Genomic DNA, 25,411 nt, shown 5'->3' with positions numbered 1-25,411 from the left:
AATCCCGTAGCAATATGCTGAAAAAAGTTAGGAGACACTTTGGCGACTAAAGTGGTGCAAGGCGAAAGCCTGAGTACAGCATTCTGCCACGAATGTGGTTATGAATGATGATTCAAGTGCTGCCAGCGAATGACGCGTCCATTGGCGCTCTGCTTGTGTCACTGATGTGTGGTTAAGATGTTAAGCTTCTCCTCTAAGAGTGAACGCGACAGCGTCTTGCAACGCTGCCGGGGAGTCCACAGAACGCCATTTGGCTCTACGCCTTGCTGGACGGTAAATTTATTTTTGAGGAAAGGAAATGTACGTATTTCTCTCGCATATCTGGGTAGACACCTGAACCTCGCCGTAAGAGAAGGGGAGAAGATGGGAGTGAACGAAGACGCCGTATTATTTAGACGCGCCTTTCTTCATTCCAAACCATTCAGCTGGCATGGCGGAGTGGCTAGCGTGCTCGTGTCGCACTCTGGAGACCCTGGTTCGGTTCCCCAGCTCGACCAATTTCGTAATCGGTTTTATTTATTTATGTGGTCTGACTAGAAAGATTAATTAGGCTATTTGATATTTACATTCTTGTAATTCTATCCATCGTGTTCTGTCATTCACCTGTGAAATGTTGGAACTCTCTAGGATGTTCGACACAATGTATATGAAACGAGTAACGTCGAAACGGGCAATGTCGAACTGGGTGGGGAAGTGGGTGGTGGTGGAGCGAACGCGGCTTCGGTCGCTTATCTGTTTTTTCAGCAGCGTCTGCTTCCGCGGACGCGGTTGTTTCTGCGGCGCGCGTCTTTCTTTTCTTTTCCTCTTTCTTCTCGCCCCTTCATTCTCCTCTATCTTAATTAGGCTAATTTATTAATTAAGCTATTAACTAAACTCAATCACACTTAGTTGGAGCATCACTATACGATACCTTTAATTGGTTGCATGGTTACTTGCCAAAGTACAATTGGCCCCATTTGAAATTCCCGCACTGTGACGTCACGAGCATTTTGACCAGTTGAAAAGCGTGACATTTCTGTCGACAACTCCTGCTTACAACGATGAGGCATTAAAGGCTTCCGCCTTAATACAATTCAAATAGGCCACCGTATATTCCAAACGTATTTGTTTTCGCTAAGGGTTGCGCTGGTCACAGGAGGGTTACTCCTTTGATGGCGGTTTCCTGTAACTTGTTAGACGTGGCGAATTGTGCAGTTAACGCCTTCAGGCGCCAAGGCAGTCGTGGTGGAAGGCTAGGGGGCCGTGTAGTACAGACGCACCCCACATCGGCTCCGCACAAAGACAGCGGAATTCGCCAATCGCCAGCATCATCAGCCAAAATTTCACCACCCACGGATCTGCGAATGTGAGCGCTGCACGCCATCAATTTTTGGCCCGCCTACGCCATTTTTCGGGCACCCACGGCCCTTTCTTCTCTGTGACCTCTCCGCCTGAGCTAGGCCTCTCTGCGCTGGGAGCTAGGCCTACTCCGACGGACGCTTCCGCCACCAACGCCATCATGGAGGTGCAGGTGCAGGCAGAGGTTCTAAACCCCAACGACTACGACCCAAGGGACTGGACGCACATTCTTAGTGTGCCTGCCCGCTCCAAGGACGTCCTTTCAACAACCCGACGCCAGGAGGGCGCAGCCTCTGCTACCAGTACCCCCAAGTCTCCATGCCTTGAAAAGTCAGCGCACCTGCAAGCAACGCGCACAGCTGCGCAGCGTTCGCGGCAGCAGCCACCGCTTCCTGCTGCAGATTACAAGATCGTTTTTAGATCACGAGGCGGGCTGCAGCTGGACCTGCTTCCACCCCGACAACTACGAGACGCCATCCTCCAAGCGGCGTCCCAGCTTAAGGAGCCAGCGCGTACCCAAATCAGGGTACACCCGGTCAACAACACCTGCACCGTAAGCACGCCCCTAAAGGATGACGCGCTCGCTCTGGTTCGGGTGAACACCATCACACACCAAGGCAAGGAATTCGCCGTAGCACCTTACATAGCCCCGCCGGACGGAGCAGTACGCGGAGTCATCTCCAATGCTTATTGGAATGAGACCCCGTCAGAGCTCCTGCAAGACCTGCTCACCGGCAACCCAGACGCCCTCATCGTGGACGCCCGCCGAATGGGCTCCACGCGTTCCATCTTAATAACTTTCCGGGCTGGACCTGTCCCACGCGCAGTTCTTTATGGAGGAGCCCTCCACAGATGCACACCGTACCGAGGGCATATAGACGCCTGCACGAACTGCCGCGTCCCAGGTCACCGGGCGGATGTGTGCGTCCATCCAAGGTCTCATAAGTGCCCCCGCTACGGGCAGTCCCACCCAAAGGAAGATGTGCCCTCATGCACCCCCAGCTGCATTCTCTGCGGCGGCCCTCATATGACCGGCACCGGGAACTGCAAGGGACGGGGCCGCAAACTAGCGTCTCCGAAGAACGCTCTCTATCCTCCGGATACATCGCGGCTTTCCCGCTGCGATCAACCAGGCACAGCCAGCAGACGCAGCTCGACGACTTCCCGGTCGCCTTCTACAAGCCGGCAGAATGGCAGCAAGAACGCCACGCGTCTCACCTGGGCAGACCGCGTTTCTGGCAAGGCTACCCGTCATCCCCCACCACCCCAGTCCTCCCAGGCAGATCCGAGAGACCAGGAGCTCAAGGCCTTGCGTGAAGAGGTAAGCCGCCTTTCTTCCCTCCTAAGCACCCCCGCCCCCTCCATGCCCCCTAAACCCGCACCCGCTGTCATTAACTCGACCCCATCATCCACAGACACATCGAGCACCCCTCCCGCAAAGAAACAACGCACCACAGACGCCACACCCCCTCCCGTACCCTCAGAAATAGACGCTAAATTAGCAGCACTCGAAGCCAAATTTGACCACAAACTAAAAGAGCTAGACGCACGCCTCGAGGCCAGATTCAATCACCTTGCCGGCACCCTCACCGAAAAACTTGAGCAGCGCATGGACGCTATGCTTACCAAGATGATGGAACTCTTGAAACATAATCTTAACCATCGCTTCACCCAACTTCAAACCCCCTCCACTCCCCCCATCCTTCCTCCGCAAGCACAAACCACCTATCCTGAGCCACACATACCAATTGACACCCGTCTTACTTCCATCCTCAATCCCCCTACCATCCAATATGGCGGGGGGGAACACTAATTATCTACCCATTTTAACTTGGAACTGCCGCGGCTTCCGGGCAAAGCGCGCGCCTCTGCAACTTCTCCTTCCCACCATCACACCCATGCCCCACATACTACTTCTACAGGAGACTGCACACCGGGCAACCCTCCCCTCCTACACATCTACACATTCAGATACCACTAACACACCCAGGGCGTCCACACTTGTCCACCGCAGCCTCACCTACAAAACTCATCACATCACGTCTGAGACGCCCTGCGTGGTCACTGAACTTATACATCACACACATTCACTTCCTTCCATATTTATAGCAAACATATACCACCCCCCGTCCCAGCCGATGGCCTCGCTAGAATCACTTCTGCGAGACCTACATCATCTAGCAGGGAAACATCCCCTACTCATCGGCGGGGACTTCAACAGTCAGCATACTGACTGGGGATACACAACCACGACACATCGAGGTCGCAGGCTCTGGCTGCTCCTGCAGAACCTCCAACTCACTGTGCACAACACGTTTCAGACGCCTACGAGGATCGGCAACAGTGTCAGCATGGACACCAGTCCGGACCTGACACTGAGCCGCTGTATCCGCGGCGTTACCTGGAACAGAACACAACATACACTGGGCAGTGATCATTACATTATACAAATCACTGTCCCGTACAAAGCACCCCGTCACGCAAATACAACACACAAACTCATTAACTGCGATGCCTTTCGCGCTGTACGCACCGCCCTCCCAGACACTCCCATCGCAGACATCGACGAATGGGTGCAGTCACTCAAGCATGACGTTCACCACAACACGCGAGACATTGAAACTACAACCGAAACACCTACCCTTGACACACGCCTAGCCCACCTCTGGGAGGCTTATCACAGCATCCTAGAACGCTGGAAAGGCAACAAACATAACAGAACGCTTAAGAAGCGGCTGGCCGCGCTACAGACACAAATCCAACAGCACTCTGAGGAGCTCTGCCGATCCAACTGGGGACAGATATGTGACGGCATCGCCGGAAACCTGTCCAGCAAACGCGCATGGCAACTCCTCCGACACCTCATTGACCCCACGCGCACCAAATCAGCAACACAGCACCACGTGACACGCCTCACACATCAACACATTGACGATCCCGACACCCTTCTAGACACACTTCGAACCATGTACACATCTCCAGGCGGCCCCATACCTCTACCGCACTACACAGGACAAGCAAATCCAACACTCGACACCGACATCACGGAGACGGAAGTCAGAGCGGCCCTCCTGACTCTCCGCGCCAACTCCGCACCTGGTGCAGACCAAATCACAAACTCCATGCTCCGTAATCTGGATGACCAATCGATCACCCACATTACGAAATACTTCAACCAGTGCTGGAGGGAGGGTAACCTCCCGCAGTCCTGGCGCCACGCGAAGGTAATATTCATACCTAAACCCAACAAACCACTTACACTTCAAAACCTTCGCCCTATTTTGCTAACCTCATGCCTTGGGAAGCTCCTAGAGCATGTTGTGTTAGCGAGACTCACCAGTCACATGGCGGACAACAATCTTTACCCGCATAGCATGGTAGGGTTTCGCCCCCATCTATCCGCACAGGACGCTATGCTGCAACTCTCACACGACATTTTCGACCCGCTTCTTCCGGGTCACACCAAGGCAGTCTTAGCTTTGGATCTCTCCAAAGCTTTTGATCGCATTGAACATCAGGCGATCATGACTGCTCTATCCCCCTTGAATGTGGGTGTGCGCACGTATGCCTACATTCAAGCATTCCTCACTGACCGCACAGCTGAGATACACTTCGGCCCTCTGTCTTCCCCCTCCTACACTCTTCAGAGTATCGGCACCCCTCAAGGGTCTGTCCTTTCTCCCTTTCTCTTTAACATTAGCCTCGTCCCCCTCGCCCGAAAATTGGCCACTATTCTCCACCTGAAGCACACTCTTTATACCGACGATATCACCCTGTGGACCACTCACGGCAGTGACGGAGACATAGAGAACACCTTACAGGAAGCAGCCACTCTCACTCAAAATTACGCACGGACCATCGGACTGTCTTGCTCCCCAGAGAAGTCCGAACTCTTCCTCATCCGGCCTAAGAACCACCGCTGCCCCCGCTCCCCCATTGCCATTGAACTGAATGGTGACCCGGTACCTGAGGTTGGAACCCTCCGTGTATTGGGCCTGCACATCCAGAACGATGGCAAAAACACCACCACCCTCAAGAAACTCAAGCAGGTTGTAGGCGCGATATCGCACCTCATCCGCAGGGTTTCGGGACGTCATAGAGGCATGAAGGAGCGCGACCTATGTCGCCTCATTCATGCCTTTGTCCTGAGCCGGGTGCTGTACACTACCCCATATTTACACCTATCCAAACATGACACAAACGCTTTGGATGCTTTGATTCGCAAGGCATTCAAGGTAGCACTTCACCTTCCCCTCAACACACCCACAGACAGATTACTAGGCCTGGGCCTCCACAATACGATCGGGGAACTGGTGGAGGCCCACCGACAGGCCCAATACATCAGGCTCACACAAACCTCCACAGGTCGGTATATCCTGAACACCCTCGGAATCAAAATACCGGCCAACGACCCAACCCTCCTCGCCATCCCACGATCCCTTCACCGAGAGCTCCTCATCAGGCCGCTCCCGAGGAATATGCACCCGTCCCACAATGAGCAGCGCCGCAGAGCCCGTGCGAAGGCACTTCATCGAGCGTACGGCCCCCAGCCGGACGCCGTGTGGGTGGACGCTGCCTGCACGGGTGATGAAGCGACAGCAGCTGTGGTGGACTCCTCTTTATCCGCCCTCCTCACACTACCTCTCCCTCCAGACACGTCCCCAGAGGCTGCAGAGGAAGCCGCCATTGCCCTTGCTATAACCCGCACGGAAGCCCGGTACATTTTAAGCGATTCTAAAACTGCGATTCTAAATTTTGCTCGAGGCCGAGTCCATGTCCCTGCTTTTGGCATACTGGACTCGCCCGATGCCCCCCCCGCCCCGCCAAGTGGAGCTGATATGGGTGCCCGCGCACTCCGGGAATCCCGGAAACGAGGCCGCCAACCTTTTAGCCCGAGGTTCTTTAAACCGGGCTCAGGTGGCCTCTGATCGGGGATTCACGAAGGAGCGCATGCACTCATTCAGTGAGCTGACCCAGGCGCACAGAGCCTTACGCCAGCTCTATCCCCCGCCCCACCCCTCCCTAGATAACAAACACGCAACACTCTGGCGCAGACTACAGACACACACACTTCCTTCACCCCTTACCCTAGCCCATTATCATCCCTCCTTCCCCACTCCGGCATGCACTCTATGCCCAGAACCCGTCGCCTCTTCCCTCCACATCATTTCCCTCTGCCCGGCGGACCCTCCCCCGCGGGATCTAGAGAACCTCAAGACCTGGGAGGACTGGGAGACCCTGCTGCGCTCGGAGGACCCGGCCGTGCAGACCATCGCCACCGGCCGTGCTGCCAGTGTTATGGACCTTCGGAACATAAACACTTGAGTGCAGTGGGGTCGTGCGGGGACCCTGGGGCGTGCCCCGAATTCCTCTGTAAATAAAGTTTTCTCTCTCTCTCTCTCGTGGTGAAACCAGGGCGATAACAGCGCGTGATCGGGCATGCGTGCTCCATACGTTGAAACCAACGGCTAACCGGCTACATTGCACTAGCAAATTTTTTCCGCTCATGCTGAACCGGTGCGCATTTTGGCCGGTGGTATGTAAGCAATCTTAGATCAGCAAAATGAGCTACACAGAGAGCTCCATGCGAGTAATTTTGTTGAGTCCGACATTTTGATGGCTTCGCTCTTTTTTCGTCTTGCGCTTCACGTCCAGATGATCGTGGTAGCCGAACGGGCGCTGTCCGCTCGCAGTCCTATTCACTAGAGCTGCCGCTTGCAAAGAAAGTCTTCCTAAGAGTAAGGAAGAGCTGATAGCTGGTGGTGTATCCCCTGGTGTCAAGTGGTAACAGCTGTGGCTTCGTATTTGTAAAGATTATGCAAATGAGTTCCTAAAAATATAAAATATAAAAACGAAACTTACCTTACGGCCGCTACTATGCCTGACCAACATTGGGTTTTGTCTAACAGATTCGTACAGCATTTATTTATTTATTTATTAATACTGCAATCCCAGGAAGGGATTTTCGCACGGTGAGCATACAGAAAATAGGTAAGTACAAATATTAAGAAAAAAAAGTACAAATGCCACGAATTAATAATAAGCAACAAAAACACAACAGCAAAAATGAAAGGCTCAATGACGTAACACAACAAAAAATTACACTAAGGTTTGGGGCATATAAATATAAATATAAATTTGAATTTCATGTTTTTTTAGCATTTACGTTTTAGCTCACAACGCACATGCTGACGCAGTGGGTAGCGCGCGTTTTAACCACCGTAAACGAACGTGCCGCAAAAGTTTATTGTTTTCAAATGTTGAACGCTATGCAGCCTAATATATGATGTTTGCTAAAGACTTGAACAAAGTGCGGTTTTGAGCACATTTTAATTTGGCAGTCAGTCTCTTGCGCAATTTTAAAAGTTCCATGAATTGATCGCGAAGCTACATCCAAAATAGAGCTCCCTTACCACTGAGATACTTTGGTGGATGAGGAAAGCCGGATACACCATTCTGGAGCCTTGGTTAGTGAAAAGAAATCAAATATCTTTTAAATTATTGAATTCAGTTGTTCTTCGCGGAAATGTTGTTAGTTGCAATGCATGTGTCGAAAGGCGGACTTCAGCACAGCCTAATAAAACAATAGCCTTATTACTTTTAATCGAGCATAAAATGAGCCTCAACGTTAAAATTCAACCGTTGCGTTCGCTTTTAGATTACTCTAGCCATGTTCGTAAGCCCTGTTAGCACCGCACTTAGATTAATCAACTTCTTTGCAAAGAACGAAACGTACCACAAAAATATCAAGCTTTTCAAGTCTCGCACGAATTTTTCAGAGTTAAATAAAATCTTATTTTGCGATAGATATACAAGGTGCCAACAGCGCCGCGGTTCTTTTGATTGCGGCTGGCGAAGTTCGCGCCCACAAGCCTCTAATGGTAGGGGTGAAGCGGCTGCTGAAGAGTAAATGATATCGGTTTTGCCGAGCTCGCGCGGCACTGTGTGGAGTGTGTAGCATCAAATGATTGGTGGCTCAGTGCGCTTTCATTACTCTTCAGAGAAACCTCTCAGTGGAAAACCACGAAGCAACTTTACTTAATGTTTGTTTAATGCTGCGTGTCGGAAATTTTGCTGGACTGCGTCCTAAAATGTATTTATTTTTCCATGAGTTGTACATTTAAGGGTGCTATGTTGACCCAGTTCTCAAAAACAGGAATGACACGAGGGGAAAAAACTAAATGAACTGAATGTGAGCAGTAGCGCGCGGAGAAGTTTTATCAAGTCAGCAAAAGTTGCGTGAAAGGAAGACGTAGCTGTCTGCGCTCCCTTGGTTGGAAGCTCAGCTCCAGAAGATTGCCAGAGGCTGTTTATCTTCAGGGAAAATTGCCGAAAGGTACACCCTGCCCTGTGAAACTCTGTTTTTGATCTCGTGTGGCGTGCCTTTCCTGAACTGGTTTTCTGCTTTCTTGCTCTACCTAGTACGAAAAAATTACGACACTTTAGTCGTTTCAGCATGAATTCACGTGTAATATTTTCGGACATCAATCTTTTTAATGAAAACATTCTTCCCGTCACGACATCGTTTTGTGGAGCATTGCAGTGTCCGTTGTGATTACGAAAGAACATGCTGTGTCGCTCTGGCCATTAAACGAGAGTAATCTCGCTCTGAGAGGAGTCCGTGCAATACCGCATGAATTGCTGCAGCTACGTCGAAAATTGTCGTCGTTATGACTAGAACGCAGACATTTTCGCCTTTTTTTCCACGTTAAGCTGCGGCACAATTTATCGCTACATTTACTTGGATTTGGTTGCGTATCCAGTTTTACCCACGGTCTTGCGACGGTAAAATGTTCTATAGCTTGTTTGCTCCTTTTGATAGAGTTGCACGCCTTTATTATAGCGGTTACGGTTCTCTAGGTCTCGTAAACGATGCTGCTGGAAAAGAGAATTGTGAAGCTTCATCATGAAACCAGCGGTGAAAATTGGCACTCAGCTGGGACTTTTCTGTACTCCCTTTTACACACATATTTTTAGTTTTGAAAACAAAACAAAGGACCAATGTTTTACGAATGCATACTCGTCACAGTTGCTTTATTTTCTGCGACAGATTTGAGGTGAATAGGTGCAGCACAGCTTAGTAATGACGATATTTTTCCTGCGAAAATGAAAGCTGAAACACTACGGCAACCCGCTAGTAACCAGCGAGCGCATAAACACTCACTGAAAAATGTTACCCCGCACCCAGTATATTTTTCACTGGCACCAAAGACAGTGCCGAGCTCTCGCATAGGTTACAAACGTGATCAGTACCTTTGCAATGGATGGAAGCATTAATATACCCTTAAAACACAACGTCTGCTATACAGGGATTCCGCGCGCCCTCAGTGCGCTTGCGCGGGCCGCTTTGAGGACGCCAGGTAGCCCTTGGTAGTCGGCAAGTCCGCGCGAGCCTGCCGCATCAGAACCAATCAGTGAGTGCGTACTGGCGGTGGGCAGCCTTCTGATATTCCGGCAGCGGTATTGATAACAGTTATGTTTGCGGGTCGTTGAGCAAGGGCGCACCGGAGGCGTACACCGAAGACGCTCACTAGGTACTCCCTTTTTTCTATTTTTGTAGGGGCTCTTCGAGCAGCTAACACCCCGGTGCCGTTTGAATGCTTTCGCATTGAGAACGAACGTGGTAAAGTGAATGCGGGCGCGGCGATTACCCGACTGAATCGAGGCCAACTGCGAAAAGAGGTCTTGTAAAGCCGCCTTTGGGACACAAAAAAAGAGCGAACGTGTGGACACGTGGGGATTCGAGGCGCGTCGCTCGCAAGTTCTTGCTCTCGACGGTACACCAAAGGGCGGGAGTGCGACTAGGGCAGTGCGTGCGGTTCCGACTGTGTGTTGCCTTCCTGTGTTTTTGTTGGCGTTTCTGTGCGTTCGTGTGTGTGTTGCGTGACTACAAGCAGAGATTCGTAATGTACTCATTAAATTCACGCCGTACTCGTGAGTTAACAACAACACCGACGTGCTATTGGCTCCCTCAGTTTCAACAAAAAACTCCCGATTGGCTCTGACAAGGACCTTTCTTATTGGTTACGAAAAGGGTCCCCATAATGCTGAACAAATTAATTTAAAGAAACATTCTGGAGCCATAAAGGGGAGACTTAGACAGAGGTTCTTGGTGGAGAGTCGGAGTCGAGAAGGCGGAGAGGGTCTAGTTTTGAGCCGTCCGCGTTCCGAAGAACGAGAAGCCGCTACGCGTACCGTGAGTTAATTGACGGCCGAGCTCAGGCCTGTCGCTACTGATAGTTTTTGATGGCGGCGACGGCCCTGTCGATATAAAAATAAATCTAGCTTTCTATATTTGTGTCAAGAAGAAAGTATACACCTCACTTCCCTTCAGCAGCGTGTCACGCCCAAACGAAACTCTTCTCCACCGAGGACCGACGTTGAGGAACTGCAACCATTACAACCAACCAAGTCCAGCTGTAATGGTAATGATAACACCGGTCACACTTTTAAACAGATGCCTAATGTGAACCACTTCACGGCCAAGCCAGTACTGTAGATGACTGCGTCGACGATCTGCAGCGCCTGGATAGCGGAGAAACATAACACACACTCTAGAATAATTAACACGCTACAATAACCAAATTTTCATTAATATTTGTAGATCCATTGTTAGCAAGGAAGTTATTTTCATGATTAATTCGTGCCGGCGTGAATTTTCTGACTATGTGTGCCCGCCGTTATCAGTCAAAATTGCGTCATGAATGCCCCGCTGGGGTGCCCATTGTTCGCAACGTGTTTCAAGGCTACCTGTTATCATATGAAAAGAGTCTTATCCAACTGAAAACCAATTTCTTCATAAACTAAGTACTGCCCATACTTTCTGGAACAAATTTATTCATTCATCACAGACCTAATTTTAAAAAAATATTTGAAAGGTGCTAGTCATCTTTGAACGGTGCTATTCTGCCTATCCTTCAATTTCATCCTCTGGGCTGCAACAATTACTTTACCGTGGCCACAAGGCATGCGCTTTTTCCACTCTGGAGAGAAAAAACGGAAGCGCTTAAGAAGACCTTATTGGGAAGGACTGCAGTACAGCGGCGGAGGCAACCATACCAGTCATTCGATAAGCAGACCGCAATATCAGTCTCTATGCCTTTCTTGTAGACAGTTGGTAACGTGCCATTTTTATACTTGCGTGGCACAATTCCTCAAAAGTCTTTTATAAAAGGTGCCTTTCTGTATGAGATGCTTGGTGCGCAGCACTGTGTGTCCCTTTCATTCCAGCGAGTTAGACTTATTGAAATACCAACTATTAGTAAACGCACCTTTTTTTTTTAAAAAGTGCTAGTTCTGACGAAACGGCTCCGAAAACAGCAGCGAAAGAAACAAGGCAGAACCTCACATGAATTGCTGATCTTTAGCACTCCAACGTTTCCCGTCCTTCCCTACAATTTTCAAAGTATATTTTCAAAAAAAAAAATTAGAACTCCCGCAAGTAATGAGAGCGTTACATTGTTACAGGTTTCACCGGCATCAAGTACTCCTTGATTATATCTGTAGCGAAACTTCGACTTCAAACCGGCTATTCCCAGCGGCGAAAATGTCCCAAAGTTAAGAGATAAAGGCGAGAAGTTCAACGGAAAGGCCAAACGGCCGGTATCCTTTTTTTATTTATTGGTCCTCAAAGGTTCCTTGCGGCACATTACATTACATTAATTTAGAATCGCTGCTTTAGGTTTTTGTTTTAGTGCAAAACTGTAACATGTGTGCTTTGTTTACTGCATATCTCTCAATGATTTCGTGGTCATGAAACAACATGTCAATGCGCTTTATTAATCAGCTGTGCAATTTTAAGAAGAGAAGCTTATTTACAGTTATGCCGACTGACCAAAGGCACTGCAAGACTTAGATTGCTTTCGACTTAGCCCAACTGAAACCACCAGTTTTTTTTTTACGCACAGACCCTCTGAGAATTCTTGCAGCTGGATGACCAAAGAAGCTCTAGATCTGATGGCATATTGTTTTCTTCGAGATCATTCAATTAGTTTTGATAGCAGACAGTTTTCTATCTGTCCTGTTACCATGGTACTGTCAAACAAACAGGGTTGTTTCAGTTAGACCACGAAGAGCTCGCATTCAGGCTATTCAAGAGAAATATTTCTGGTTCTAGGGAGTCAGGTGCATGGTCTGGCGTGCAGAGAAAAAAAGTGTGGCAACAAAATAAAGTAAGAAGAGTCGCTATAGTGGCCATCGTATATTACGTTAATAAGCACACAAGAAGAAAGACGGCACGCACACAAATGATATTTGTCAAATAATTTACGGCCGGAGGTGGCATCCTATTAATCAGCAGAAATATTTAAAAAAAAACAGGGATGGCAAAACGCATATTTGTCGCCAGGTCGTGTCGTACAAAAATATATTTTCCTCATTTTTTTCTTTACAACAGGTCTACAGACAGCCGCTTCCAAAACGTCATTTTCGGTCTCATTTAGATAAGTAAGGCGTATTAAAGTACTCGCTGTCAGATTTCCTCATACAAAAGGTTTCCAAATTAGCCCCCACCGTCGTGTTGCAACTTTTCCTAAATACTTACCACTTTAAACCCGCCCGCAGATTGTTTACATTTGTTGACGTGCGCAGCTTAGTGCGCGTATTTCTCGTCTTTCTCATCTTATTTCTCAGTTTACTTTCTTAAGTGGTCATTTACGCAACTCCCAATCTGGCCGCTATGAAACATTCCGCTTTACAAGTGGATCACATGCATCGTTACAGAAGAGCACTTAATGAAGTGCGTTTCATGGCTCTTCTGGCATCAACGCTTTTTGTTCCCGCAAATGCCTGGGCAGAGCTCTTCAGTCTCGTTCATAAGCGAAAAAAAAAAAGACGACTGTCACACAGTGCCTGTATGAAATCTTCTTGATGCTGACCGAAAGTCTGTGAAATCTCTAGTTCTATAAGGAATTCGAACTGGGTGCACTTGTGAAGGATATACAGATAGCAGAGATAATAGCTTAAACGCCTTCTCACAGCTAATGACAGAAGCCAACAGCCACAACAACCAAGGGGCACAGGGTTTTTTTCTTAAATTTATTTAATTTGTGGTGTTGATCAATTTAGAATATTACTGAATATGTTATCGCTTAATGCTAATTGATTAGAAAAGCAGAAGAAAAAACAACCACATGCCGCCGGTGGGATCCGAACCCACGACCTCCGAATTACGCGTCCGGTGCTCTACCTCTGAGCTACGGCGACGGCTGTCAAATCTTCTGCTTAGCTAAGACGCACAAACTGGCGAACCCACTCAAGAACTTTGGTAGTGAATGTATGTAAAGAAAAACATCAGCCCGTTTTCGTTGAAGAAGCTTCACAATGCCGTTATTAAAAGCAGCTTGCTCTCCAAAAGTTAATCGAAGTGGTGCGGTTTATAATTTAAGGAAGATGTAGGCTTCGGTTTTTTGATAGACATGGAAGATTTATTTCAATCCATGCCCCAACAAAAATTTTTCTTTTTTCCTAAAAAAAGCATAGAAGAAAGCAGCAACGTGTCTGCCAGAACTCGGTGGGCTGGTCCATCCTTCACTGATTCCTTTAATAGTATTTTATAAGTGGTTTTCGAAGCGGAATTGGTTTTGGAATGACTTTTTCTAAACCGGTTTCTGTGCATTAGGTAAAGAAAAATGAACAAGAGTGATATTTGATGCGGTTTGCTTCCCCAGTTTCATTTCTCGCAGAATCTTTTCTTACAAATAAGGCGTCACCTGCTGCTAATGATTCAATTTAAAATTGGCGCCTGAAGGTGAGTTGGCTTTCCAATTGTTTTGCGGCGTTCGCTTTAAGTATTTCAAGGTCAAAATGTTCCAGCTTACCTAAAATGTTTCATTCTAGTTATAGCGGCTTCGGGGAGAGATGGTTGGTTGATGTTTTTGAAATACGCTTCCCTTAAAAACACGTTCATGGCGTCACGTTCTTTGGATTCGCTGCAGCTCGGTTATAAACGCTAAAAACGAATTCCACAATGTCATGCCTGGAGGTGGAAAAAAAACCACACCAGCGAGCGCCCATGTCATCGTGGACTCGTTTGGGCGCCACGATCTGCTACTTACTACCGCCTCAGATTTCTTTACTTACAATTTTTCGTCTGACTGACTTCAGGCGGTATGCATGAACATTCAGGAAATTTTTGCGGTGCTTTATTTGTTGCCTGTTCATTACCTCCTGCGCGCCAAATTTTCTCGTACGTTAGAAAACGCACCGAGCTTGTAAGCAGACTAGCAGCGCGTCGTGTTGCCAAGGCAGCCGCAGAGTGACGTTTCTAGTTGTTGTGTAATTATGCCACCTGCCAGTTACAGAACATGTTGACAACAACTAACGAGGTATGGCGCGTGGTGAGGAGTGCGTGCCGCTGCTTATGTATCTCTTTATGTGTACCGCCCTCCCCATGGGAAAGAGCAGAAGTATGTGATGGTGAAAGCAAACTCGTTTCTGGCTGCTTCCAAAGCACTGTTCCTGCAAAGCAAAGACACAACAAAATGCGGAGCAGATGAAATGACAACATGTGCTTCTTGTGCTGTGTTTTGCTGGTATTTGTCTCATCAGGATCTCCACCAACCCAGGCTTTACGCGAAATGTCTGATGCTGCCAGCCCGCGTGGTCACTGTGAGCACAGACACGCCATAGCGCAGAACGACAGTTATAAACTAGCAACAAGAAAAGAAATGCCACAGTTTGAACGCCGTTTATCCCAACATGTCGTGCCAGAGCACTTTGCTTAGAATTACCTTGACTATTGCCTAAACAGTGCCTTAACTTGGCCTTCGAATTCGGTTGACGCTTGCCTAGACATTGCCCTATGTTGTCCTCTAAGACCATTTCGTTTAAACTTTTTCTACTACGTGTTCTTCCCCTAGCCACACCGCATCCAAGTCATTTCATCTCAAAAGTGAAGGGTCAAATTTTAAAGGTCAGCGGTTAAAGTTCATACGTCAAAGGGTCAAATGTTGAGGCTTCAGAGATGGATCGGCCTTTTCAGGATTGCTAGTCATGTAGCCCTTGCGTACTAAAATAAGCCCCAGTCGTTGATCTTATAATCAGTGGTAAAGTCTGTTATTGGAAAAATTCACCAAATGTAATACATGCTCCATTAGGTAGAGGACGTGAGTTATGAGCGCGCACCATGGCCATCACTGTCTCCACAAAGACGCCCGCAGAGAAGTTTTTGCCCTAATTTCATAGCCACTGAAAATGCATATGAATGCTTTCTCATTTTGTTGCCTGCTTAACATACACTATAAATAAAAATCAATAGCCTTCGACCTAGGCTCTCCTTACCGAGCTCGTTTTTTGCAAGAATCATTGCGCATATCGCACGTTCACGGCTCTTAACAGCATCCCGGGCTCCAGCATTCGGATATTATGAAAATTTCACTTCATTGAGGGAGAAAATTGCGGCGATCCTGAAAGTGCCTTTGGCGATAAAATTCCTCTAGGAATGAGCAGCTCTCTTGTATTATAAGCTATGAGCCCTGATGTGAGGTTAAAGCCTGATAATGCATCGAAGCATTTCAAAATAAACGTATTGGAGAGCTTAGATTTTTTTTAGATGTTTGTTTGCAAGTTGAACGCGTGATAAAGGCTTGAAAATTTTTTAATATGATTTGAATTTTTGTTGTTTTATGTTGTGGATTAAATCAATACTTCTACTAGGTTTACTATTTCTGGACTAGAATACCAGTGCTGAACAATCACTGTGTAAATGATGAAATTGACTTTGGAGTATTAGTCATCAATATAAGGCGCACTTATAAGCACGCGCTAACCTGAAATACGAAACTTCATTCTAGATCCATATTCTGGGATCTTATTTTTTATAGATACACCTGACGGCCGACCACCGGAACAAACACAAAACGAAATACTCATCGTGCAAAGCTTTGTATAACATCTGATGTCGTTAGGTATGGTCAGCTAAACTGGGGCAATTTTGCGCAATCTTCACGCCAAGCGGAGGGTTTTGAAAAACACTCCTCTATTTAAGGCAGGATGCCGCCGCACCGCATTTCTGCATCACCAGGCTCGAGTCAACCGGAGGCTCTGTGTCTCAATTTTTTTATTTTGAAGTCAAATGCCGTCATCCTCCTTTTCCACCATAGATCTACTTGTTTGTTACCGTCTTTTATTATCCCATGGAATAATTTATTTGATGGGTTACTGCCCAGCCACGTTATAGTAGCGAAAAACGTACCCGAAATTGCTTTTATACCTCAAGGACATAGGCGACATTGTGTTCAGCATGTTGGAGTTACAACTAAATGCACTTCACCTCATTTCATTCGCTTAATACTTCATTTTTTCGAGACTATTGGATGTCCCGTAATTATGTGGCCTAGACTGCTTACGGTACCACATGAACTGTCGTAAAATTCCCATGCTTTAGTTGTACAATTCAAAATCACCTTGTTTTTTTTCATGCTAATAATTGGTCTGCCGTTGAAATTTACGCCTCTAGGTATAGTCTTTTGTGTGAAAAGAACAGTAAATCCGACGGCGCCAAAAATTGACATGAAAAAGCTGAATGGAAGAAAACATACACATTAAGTGGTGAAGCGAAGGCTGACTGCAAGTTTAAGACGCTCCCGTAGCGCTGGGTGATAAATTTCATGTGCCCTGAAATATCCATTCTTTAGTTCAACGACCAGAGGTAATCTGCTAGTTTAGAACGAGGAAAGAAAGACGAAAGGATAGAGCCCTGTTATAAACTATGGTCAGGCTTAGTTTTAATTTACTTTGTTGTAGCAAGTGCTTTCGGGGCATAGATGAATAGGCAAAACGAAATCCGTTATATTGGTCTTTTCTTTTTTACTTATCTGAGTGCTGCGAGAGTATGGTCTCGTGTATAGGAGGCGGTTATGAAACCGCAAATAGTGCGCGAGTGTCTAGAGTGCCTTCAGACTGTCTTACATGAAAATACGAGGGGATTCTGCGCTTTCCAGCAAATAAAAACATTTTCGAAGAACAGTAAGTTAAGAAGAGTAGCAAGAACGGCAGCGAGAAATTGTTGTTGTGCTCTTTATGCTGCTTTCGTTTTAAATAATGTACATACTTATCTGCAGGCAAAATTTAGGCAGCCGATTTTTAAGTGTTCATTGTGACAACATTGTAGATAATTCTAACTCAGCTGGCTCTGTTGTTATTTCTAAACATTAGGTAAACTTGAGGCTCTTACGACTTAATAGGACACGCTTAGCTCGTACGACTACCTTGACTAAATGTAGATAAAAGCACTTGGAGCGTATTTTTGACATGTTCGTCCGTTGTCATCCATACCATAACCATAGTCCATTACCTTTATGTGGTCAAAACCTACCGTTCTATAATATGGGAAGCTTAGAACGCGCCCAGGGCGGGCCGAACCGCGGCATCATGCTTGCGTTGGGGCCACTGGGAAGGCGCCAACCTTTAACTGTAATCAAATGCGTTGCCATGGTTTCCTATTAAAACAGATTTTCATCATTTCATTATATGTAGTTCGTATGAATGCTGAATGAGACTCAGATGACGGATGTCGAAGGTTTGCTCTGCGCCGCGCTGCCGCTTCATCTGGTTTGGTTTGGTTTATGGGGTTTAACGTCCCAAAGCAACTAAGGCTATGAGAGACGCCGTAGTGGAGGGCTCCGGAAATTTCGACCACCTGGGGTTCTTTAACGTGCACTGACATCGCACAGCACACGGGCCTCTAGAATTTCTCCTCCAAAGAAATTCAACCGCCACGGCCGGGATCGAACCCGCGTCTTTCGGGTCAGCAGCCGAGCACCATAACCACTGAGTCACCGCGGCGGCCGCTTCATCTATCTGTACAGGAAAACGCATGAGTGTGGGCCATTTTTCGTATCGTTGAATTACTGGTAGCGGCGTAAAGTGAGACACGCCACGGCGGGAAATGGGCGGTGTTTTTTTCGACTCTAAGAACGTCCGCGTCTCGAAAAGCAATTTCGGCAAAGTTTTCTCATTCGCTCCTTCAAGGCTGTAGTCTGTCGCATCATGACAGCCCTGGATTCTCTATACTTTAGTTAGGAATTCCGGTCGGACGGAAATAGTCCTCGCTGCTCCAGCTCGTAATCTGTGGACTGCCGGTGTATTTGTTGCAGTGGCAATTGATAGCTTGAGGAGTGAAGTGCTAGCAACGGGAAGAATGTCGTCTAGATTCATCACCAGATCAGGACAGAGCGGAAAACTGTTTCGATTCCGCGTCGTGTGCGCATGCGTCCAAGCCACCTCATACGTATTCTGTGGCTATAAGTAACAGGGCAGTGGCAGCCGCGCGCTTGGTTGAGTGCCCGCTTCTTTCATTATTAGAAGCTCTCTCTGTGCAAACGAGCTGTAGGTGCCTGAGATTTGCTTTCAGAGCTGCAAAGATGTGTAGGTGGCTAAAAAAAGAGTGTGGGCGTGGTGTGCGCGAGAGGAGGCAATATCCTGCGCCTACATAGTAGAAGAAAAAAACGGCAGAGCCCTGCCGAAAGTAATGAAAAATGTTTTGTCGCTTGATTGTAACGATAACTTTTCTGTTATTTTAAATATTTTTTCCGCAGACTGTAGTCTTTGTGTTACACTTTTCTACAGCTTGTATTTCAGTAGTAATATTCCGGATTTGCTACACAAATATCTCCTTCTACTACAAGTTTAAAGGCAAGCGTATTACAAAAAAAAAATTTGTTGGACCCCAGAAAACTTTCTAGTGTTTAACGGCTTTGTCAGCAGTGCATTAAGGAATATCGCGGGTTTAGTGGGTAAAAGAGAACTATCGGGAAAATGCATGCCTACAGCTTTCACTTGCAGGCAGTAGGAAAGAAACGATTAATGTGGATTTTTTCGTGGTGACTTATGGACTTGTTGCCTCTCGCTGTTGTGTGAGATAAAAAAATGAACTAGTTTCTGGTGATGCATTCCTGCGTGCCAGATAAACTGTCAGTATTTTTCAAATGCCTGCGTAGGGATTACTCGATTTAAGCTTTATGTTGGCGATGTTCACGAAATCGACGCCACGCTGTGGTGCCGCCGTGAACAAGTCTAAAAAGGTCTGGCGCGTGGAAGCACTCTGCCAGCTCCGTTGCGTGGATGGGTAGTTGGCACGCTCAGACGTTGTTTCCAGAGTTTCGGTGTAATAATATACCGAGGGAGTGCTGTTGCATGAATGTTTCCATTGTGACGAAATAGAAGAGTTGGTGCTAATGCGCAAATTTTCTGGTGTCAGCAACATGTAGAGAGCTTCGGGACAAGATATTTGTACACTGTCTAGTGGAGTGCTGGTAGGACTACAGCAGCATAGTTCTTATCAGGCACTGAGCCTCTGTTTCCAGAGATGCTTTGTGGGGACCCATGTAAACACCAGGCGTAATTTGTAAACCGCCGTTGAGCACGCACGACTAACAGGAGCGCGAGGGCTTTTGTGCATGAATGCCCAGTAATTGCATGCACTATTACGGCGTGCAAATGTGATTATATGTTATCCACGCCGAGGGAGGGGGGTGATGTAATGTTTTGCTCGAACTTCATTTCATTACGCATCATCTTGCACAACGTTACTGCCCCTTGGCTTCGCTGTGATTGGAAACATGTACACACGCGGGCGGACGATAAGAGCCGAAAAGAATGCGACGAATACAGTCTATCACAGTGCACTTACATTCATTACGAGCTTTCCCTATACTGCTCACGAAAAAACAGAGCTCAAGGTGCGGTTGTTCCGAGAAGTTACTGTGCGAGTGAGGCGATATGATATTGTTCCTGCTTTCAACCTGTACCGGCAATTAGAAGTGTACATTTGTATCTAAAAGTGGCACGTGATCATTAAATTGTATCAGCAGGCGAAAACGCAAGGTAGGAGCAGCTTTTCCAGTAAATATTAATGCGCCAGAAAGAACATTGCAGCCATGTTTACTGTTCAAGGCGCATCATAATCGCTGAATTTTAGTTTCCTGCAATATTTAATTGAGAAATTCGGCTTCTAGTGTTTTCAATCATCCATTGTGCGAGTCTGCGACATAGATTTTATTGATTTTAATTTCGCTCAAAAGTGCGCGGCGACCACTACGCACGCATTCACGCTCGCCGTTTTCACACGCCAGACATAAAATACTTCCCTGCATCTTGTTTAGTCCTTTTACAACACTCCACAATGAAAGGCTTACTCTCACGAGGTTACCAACAATGGCAGAAAAGCACGAGCTTATCGTTGAATCTTAAAACAATCACGGTTGAACTTAGGCTGCGCCCAGAAGTCTTAAATTTGTTTTAAGGTATTGATCTCTGATTTTTTTCACCCAGGCGCCGCCTTATGACTAGAATAGAGACCTTTCTTTTAAAACATTTTAACCCAGGCGCTGCCATATGGCTAGGATGGAGGCCTTTCTTTTAAAACATTGCACTAGCTCAGTAGTCCACCGTAATGCCGTCATATTCGATAAACTGAAGCGTGTCCTCTAGGTCGTTATATTCGCCAATAAACTCGCTTCGCTTATGAAAGCTGCCAAAGTTCGCCTTTGATCGACTACACAGTGCTGCAGGAAAATTGCTCATGTAATGGAGGACTTTAAAAAGCTGTGACAACATTTTTCTTTAGCTGTGCTGGGTCAGCCAGGTTTTACTGAATTTATTCGCCTCTTGTAAACATTACTCAAATATGTAAAATATGCTCTTTCTCCTTTTTTAAAATTTTCTTGTAGTTGAATGTCCTTCAATGCCGGACTGTATTCCGTGCCTAGAAGTTTCTTGCCCTTGCAAATTACCGGTGCGGCGCGACACGCTAAGAGCTTTTATTCCTTGAGAAAAAAAAACGATGTACTTAAATGCCCGAAATGCTAGTGCTCTTTTCTGCTGCCTTACGGATTAGTTCCGCACAGCGTGGGTCATCCTGCGTTGAATACAAAATCTCGCTCGGGATAACTACAAAACATAGGATGGGGAGTCCAGCACCCATCGCCTACCCTGTCAGTGATCGCACCGCTAGGTTTCATTTCACCCTTTCTCCTTACTGTTCTCTTAATTACTGAAAGATTCTTTTTGCCTTTGTCATTTTTTTTCCTAGTTCGTTTTAATCTCAGAGGAGTACTGCTGTAAAAGGTTTCTATCATTCAGGCGGTGTTCTCTGCCTGCACTGGATGCGAGTTTTTTTGCTAAAGTCAGCCTTCAGGTCAGCAAACAATATTTTAAACATTTCAAACCTTGAGGTTGCAAGAAAGTCTCCTTTCAAGCTAACGCTGATTCAGCGCCATTTCCGGCACTCTTATTTTCACACAAGGGCGAGCCATGCAAGGTATGTTTGCGAATAGCCACACGTTACATTCATAAAAGAATACTTGCAGTTAACAGTAAATTGAGTAAGTTATACAGGGTGATAAAAAGTAAGCTTTGTAGTTTTCTTAAAGACAGATCAAGGAATGTACGCGAAATCCACCTATGCGCATAAGTTACGTGACTATGAAGACACAAATTGAGATGGTAATGCTCCCATTCAGAAGCTTAAGTAGCTGGAATCGATTAGTGAACACTTTAGAGAGCGCTGTAAGCTGCACCTATATATTAGCAACTAAGCGGCATTTTATTCTAACGCAATTCCATTTGGGGCAATAATTCTTGCTCGCATGTGCTCCGGCATATGTGCGTCCAAATTATTAGCTATATATCGTCGCAATTTCGCATGCAAGCTGGTTACGATCGGCGCGAAACTCCTTTCCGACTCACGCCGCGGTCTCTGCCAAATGTGTAGATCGGCAGCTGAACTTAAGAAATGTTTTCCATTCACTTTCGGCAATGTAAATACAAGAATCGAATAACGTAACCGATGCTTCATACCAGAGAGTAGTTTACCGTCCACTCGCACCGCCCTGAATGCCGAAGTACGCGAAATCAGTGGAGCCGTAAGGGGAGAATATCTCAGAACACGAGTGTTCTATAGGAATTCAACTCTATGGAGTAGTATAGAAATGCCACTATCTCTATATTTCCGTTATAAACAATTGCACTCGCGACAGCAGAGGAATGTATGTGTCATTTAAGTGCCTGACGGGAACATGCCATCCTAGTGTTGTCTCAGAAGCCACAGAGCATTGGCAGCGGTCGATTTCATGTTATTCAATGCGTAATTTGGAAAAAAAATTCTGTAAAGCTTCATTTTGATGACCTTTTATATACATATAGAAGGTTACACTAGGAAGTGCTAATTTTTTAATTGTCATGCGCGCTCTCATTTTCCAGAGCAATAAATTGCAGCGCCTCCCTCTGTGTATACTGCAACGCAGTTATAAGAATTAGTTTACGACTTATCCCACTGCATAGACAGACGAAAACGAACCGATATAATACTACTAGATTTCTCTAAGGCATTGTACCGGGTTACGTACATTAAACAAATTAATTAGTTAGAATCGACACTAGGTCATGGCTCTATAGTTAAATTTATTAGAAAATACTTATCAGAGAGAACACAATTTGTTGATATTAATCATCAAGCCACCCATACACTAAATGTTTTGTTTGGTGTAAGGGTGCCTTGGTCTTGGTGCCTTTTCTCTCAATAATTTTTATAAATGATCTAGCTATTAATCTGAACGTTAATATTCGACTCCTTGCAGATGACTTCGTAATTTATCGGGAACATAATTGAGGATCATGAAGCCTTCAACCACGCACTTGAATCTACAACCAAAGGGTGCACCGACTGGCAGATTACACTTAGCGCTACTAAATATGCTATTATGAGTTTCTAGGAAGCAGCATAACTTCTATTTGCAGTACACTGTAAAGGACACGCCAATATATCGGTAACTGAACCTAAGTATCTTGGCATGCTAATAAAATATGGCCTCAGGTAAAATGCTCACGTGGATAGAATCACCTCAAAAGCCATAAAACATCCTTGTTTTAAACTAAGCTATTAGCCAACAATGCTTTAGTTAGATCTCCCCTCGAATAAGCTAACGTCGTTTGGTTTGCCTATGATAAACAAGATATAACCAAACTTGAAGCAGTTCAGAGAAAGGCATGATATTTAACAAATGCAAAATAACTGAATTGCCTACTGAAATATTGAGACCAGAAGGAATCAAATGATTACACACTCGTGCTAAAGTCGCGTGGCTTAAACAGATGTTTCAACTAATTATTCGACGTCTAAAACTGGACACTAGTAAATATGTTTTCCTTTCCGAAACAATATCAGCGCTGCATAAACATTCACATGCGTTAAGTTGGTATCATTTTCATCCTGACTGCTTCAAATACTCGTTTTTCCCGCTACCAATTAGAGAATGAAACAGCCTTAGTCCATCTATCACTAATAGCTCATTAATGACAAAATTTAGTTGTGCTGTTGACATCATGTGGCGGTATTAACTCTCGATTGCTTGCGTTCTGTTATTACACCCATGCTTATGTTTTTTTTTTGTTCTCACGTTGAAACGTTTTCTTTCACCTGTGCAGTCATACAAAAACTACTGTATCATGCCAATACCTTTGTACTCCACGTTCATGATATTTTTGTTTACGTATGGTCTATATATTCTAAATGTAGCACTATTTTCTACGCTTTTTTATTCTGTGTATAATATTAGCGGCACCAGTCTTATTTCGTGTATTATGTTGTTGTTCACGTGATAGCTATCTTGTATTTGCATTGTACCATTTGTTGCTCTTTTCTTAACATGTTTACCAATTGAATGATCTCATTAATACTAGACCGCGCTCTTGTTCACTTAACTACGCCCTCCTGCCCCATTCCCAAATGGGATTAGCAGAATTTGTAAATAAATAAATAAAATAAATATTACATGCTTACATGGGGCGTTTATGAAAATAAAAAAAGCGCCAACCTTTCCTCATAAATGTGCCATGATACTAATTGGTAACGCAGCCTTTCTATAATGACAAAGAAATTATTATTGAAGGCCCGTCTCTACAAAATGACAGCTGGCAATATACACGTATCTCATCAACAGGCTTAGCGCGCCCCTTGAAACGCAGCCGTTTACGTCGGGAAGCTTCTTTTCTTTGCTTTTTTTTAGCGTAAGCAGACCGGAGGATCGTTGTCTGCTTTATTTACGCACAAAAGGCTTCTCTATACCGAAAAAAATTACCTATGCTTGTGTCCTTTACCGTGGGTTCTGAAAAAAAAAATAAATCTGCCTATAAACCGATGACTATGAAGCGTGTCCTGTTCGAAATACATAGAATCGCCGTGTTCAGTGACTTTAATTTTTATTTCTAGTATATTGCTCCTAGAAAATATTTAGGTATCCCTGCCGCGTAAGCCATAAATATTAATTTTCGGCTTCTGGAAAGTTTTGCATCATCAAAAGTAAGGCCAAGCTCTACTTGCATTCATTTTTTGCTTATTATCTTCCACGGTTTTGAAATGAAAGTTTCCTGAGCACAAAATATAACTGCGCCTTTACTCAATCGTCGCATAAAAATAATACCTATTTGTTTGTCAATTTTTCGTCATTCTCACGAAATTAAAAAGTTCAAGAATTAATGTCACGCCCTCCGAAAAACATCCTTTTGGTGTGTAGGCTGTGATATCGAACTTGTGCAAAATAAAAATTTTATATAGCTTCAATTATTCCGGGTAATTTGTTTGTTTATCACAATATTCAGCTGATGCCCATCATCTGAAGTACGTTATATTTCTCGTATACACTAAGGTGACAAGGAGTGCTGGATACCGATAATCCATTTATTTGAAACTGCTAAAGGAACCTCGCTGTTTACGGCGCGTTGAAAAAAATAACGTCGTTAATATGAAATTAGGTTCAAGAAAAACAATCTTTATTGACAAACGAATCATAACACGTGTTTTTAAGGGTGTTGGCTGATTCGCCGTCGGCTGAGGATCATGGCCGATATTGCAGAATAGGTTTAATTTGCTTCTCGTGTACACTAAAGGCAGCAATTAGTAGGCCTCTTTGAGCGATGTATGCTAGTGCAATACCTCACGGCACGTCCAGACATGTCCAGTAGCAGGGCGACCATGTCAGTGATGCTGAGTTCCTGGCGATAGTGCGCAAAGGAGGAGATCTTACTCCGAATTTATTCTAGGCGGTATGCTGTCCTCAACTGAGATATGTGGCCT

General features: G+C 45.7%; 1 protein-coding gene across 2 annotated transcripts; it reads left to right on the top strand.

Moving 5' to 3' along the window:
* The first annotated feature begins 1,237 nt into the window (after positions 1-1,237).
* On the top strand, positions 1,238-6,552 carry LOC149370791 (uncharacterized). 2 transcript variants are annotated; one of them, XM_089563124.1, is made up of 2 exons: positions 1,238-2,659; positions 6,479-6,552. In XM_089563124.1, exons 1-2 carry the CDS (start codon positions 1,499-1,501, stop codon positions 6,542-6,544), a joined length of 1,227 nt encoding a protein of 408 aa, XP_089419250.1. In that variant the 5' UTR covers positions 1,238-1,498; the 3' UTR covers positions 6,545-6,552. The 2 variants fall into 2 exon arrangements, with proteins under 2 accessions (XP_089419250.1, XP_089419244.1); XM_089563118.1 differs by lacking the exon at positions 6,479-6,552 and adding an exon at positions 2,754-2,962.
* The last annotated feature ends 18,859 nt before the right edge of the window (positions 6,553-25,411 follow it).

This window comes from Amblyomma mixtum, chromosome 1 (assembly GCF_055824585.1).
Source record: "Amblyomma mixtum isolate Tamu chromosome 1, ASM5582458v1, whole genome shotgun sequence".
Lineage (NCBI taxonomy): Eukaryota > Metazoa > Arthropoda > Arachnida > Ixodida > Ixodidae > Amblyomma > Amblyomma mixtum.
Note: the sequence above shows the minus strand (reverse complement) of the source record. Positions and strands in the feature narration are given on the sequence as shown.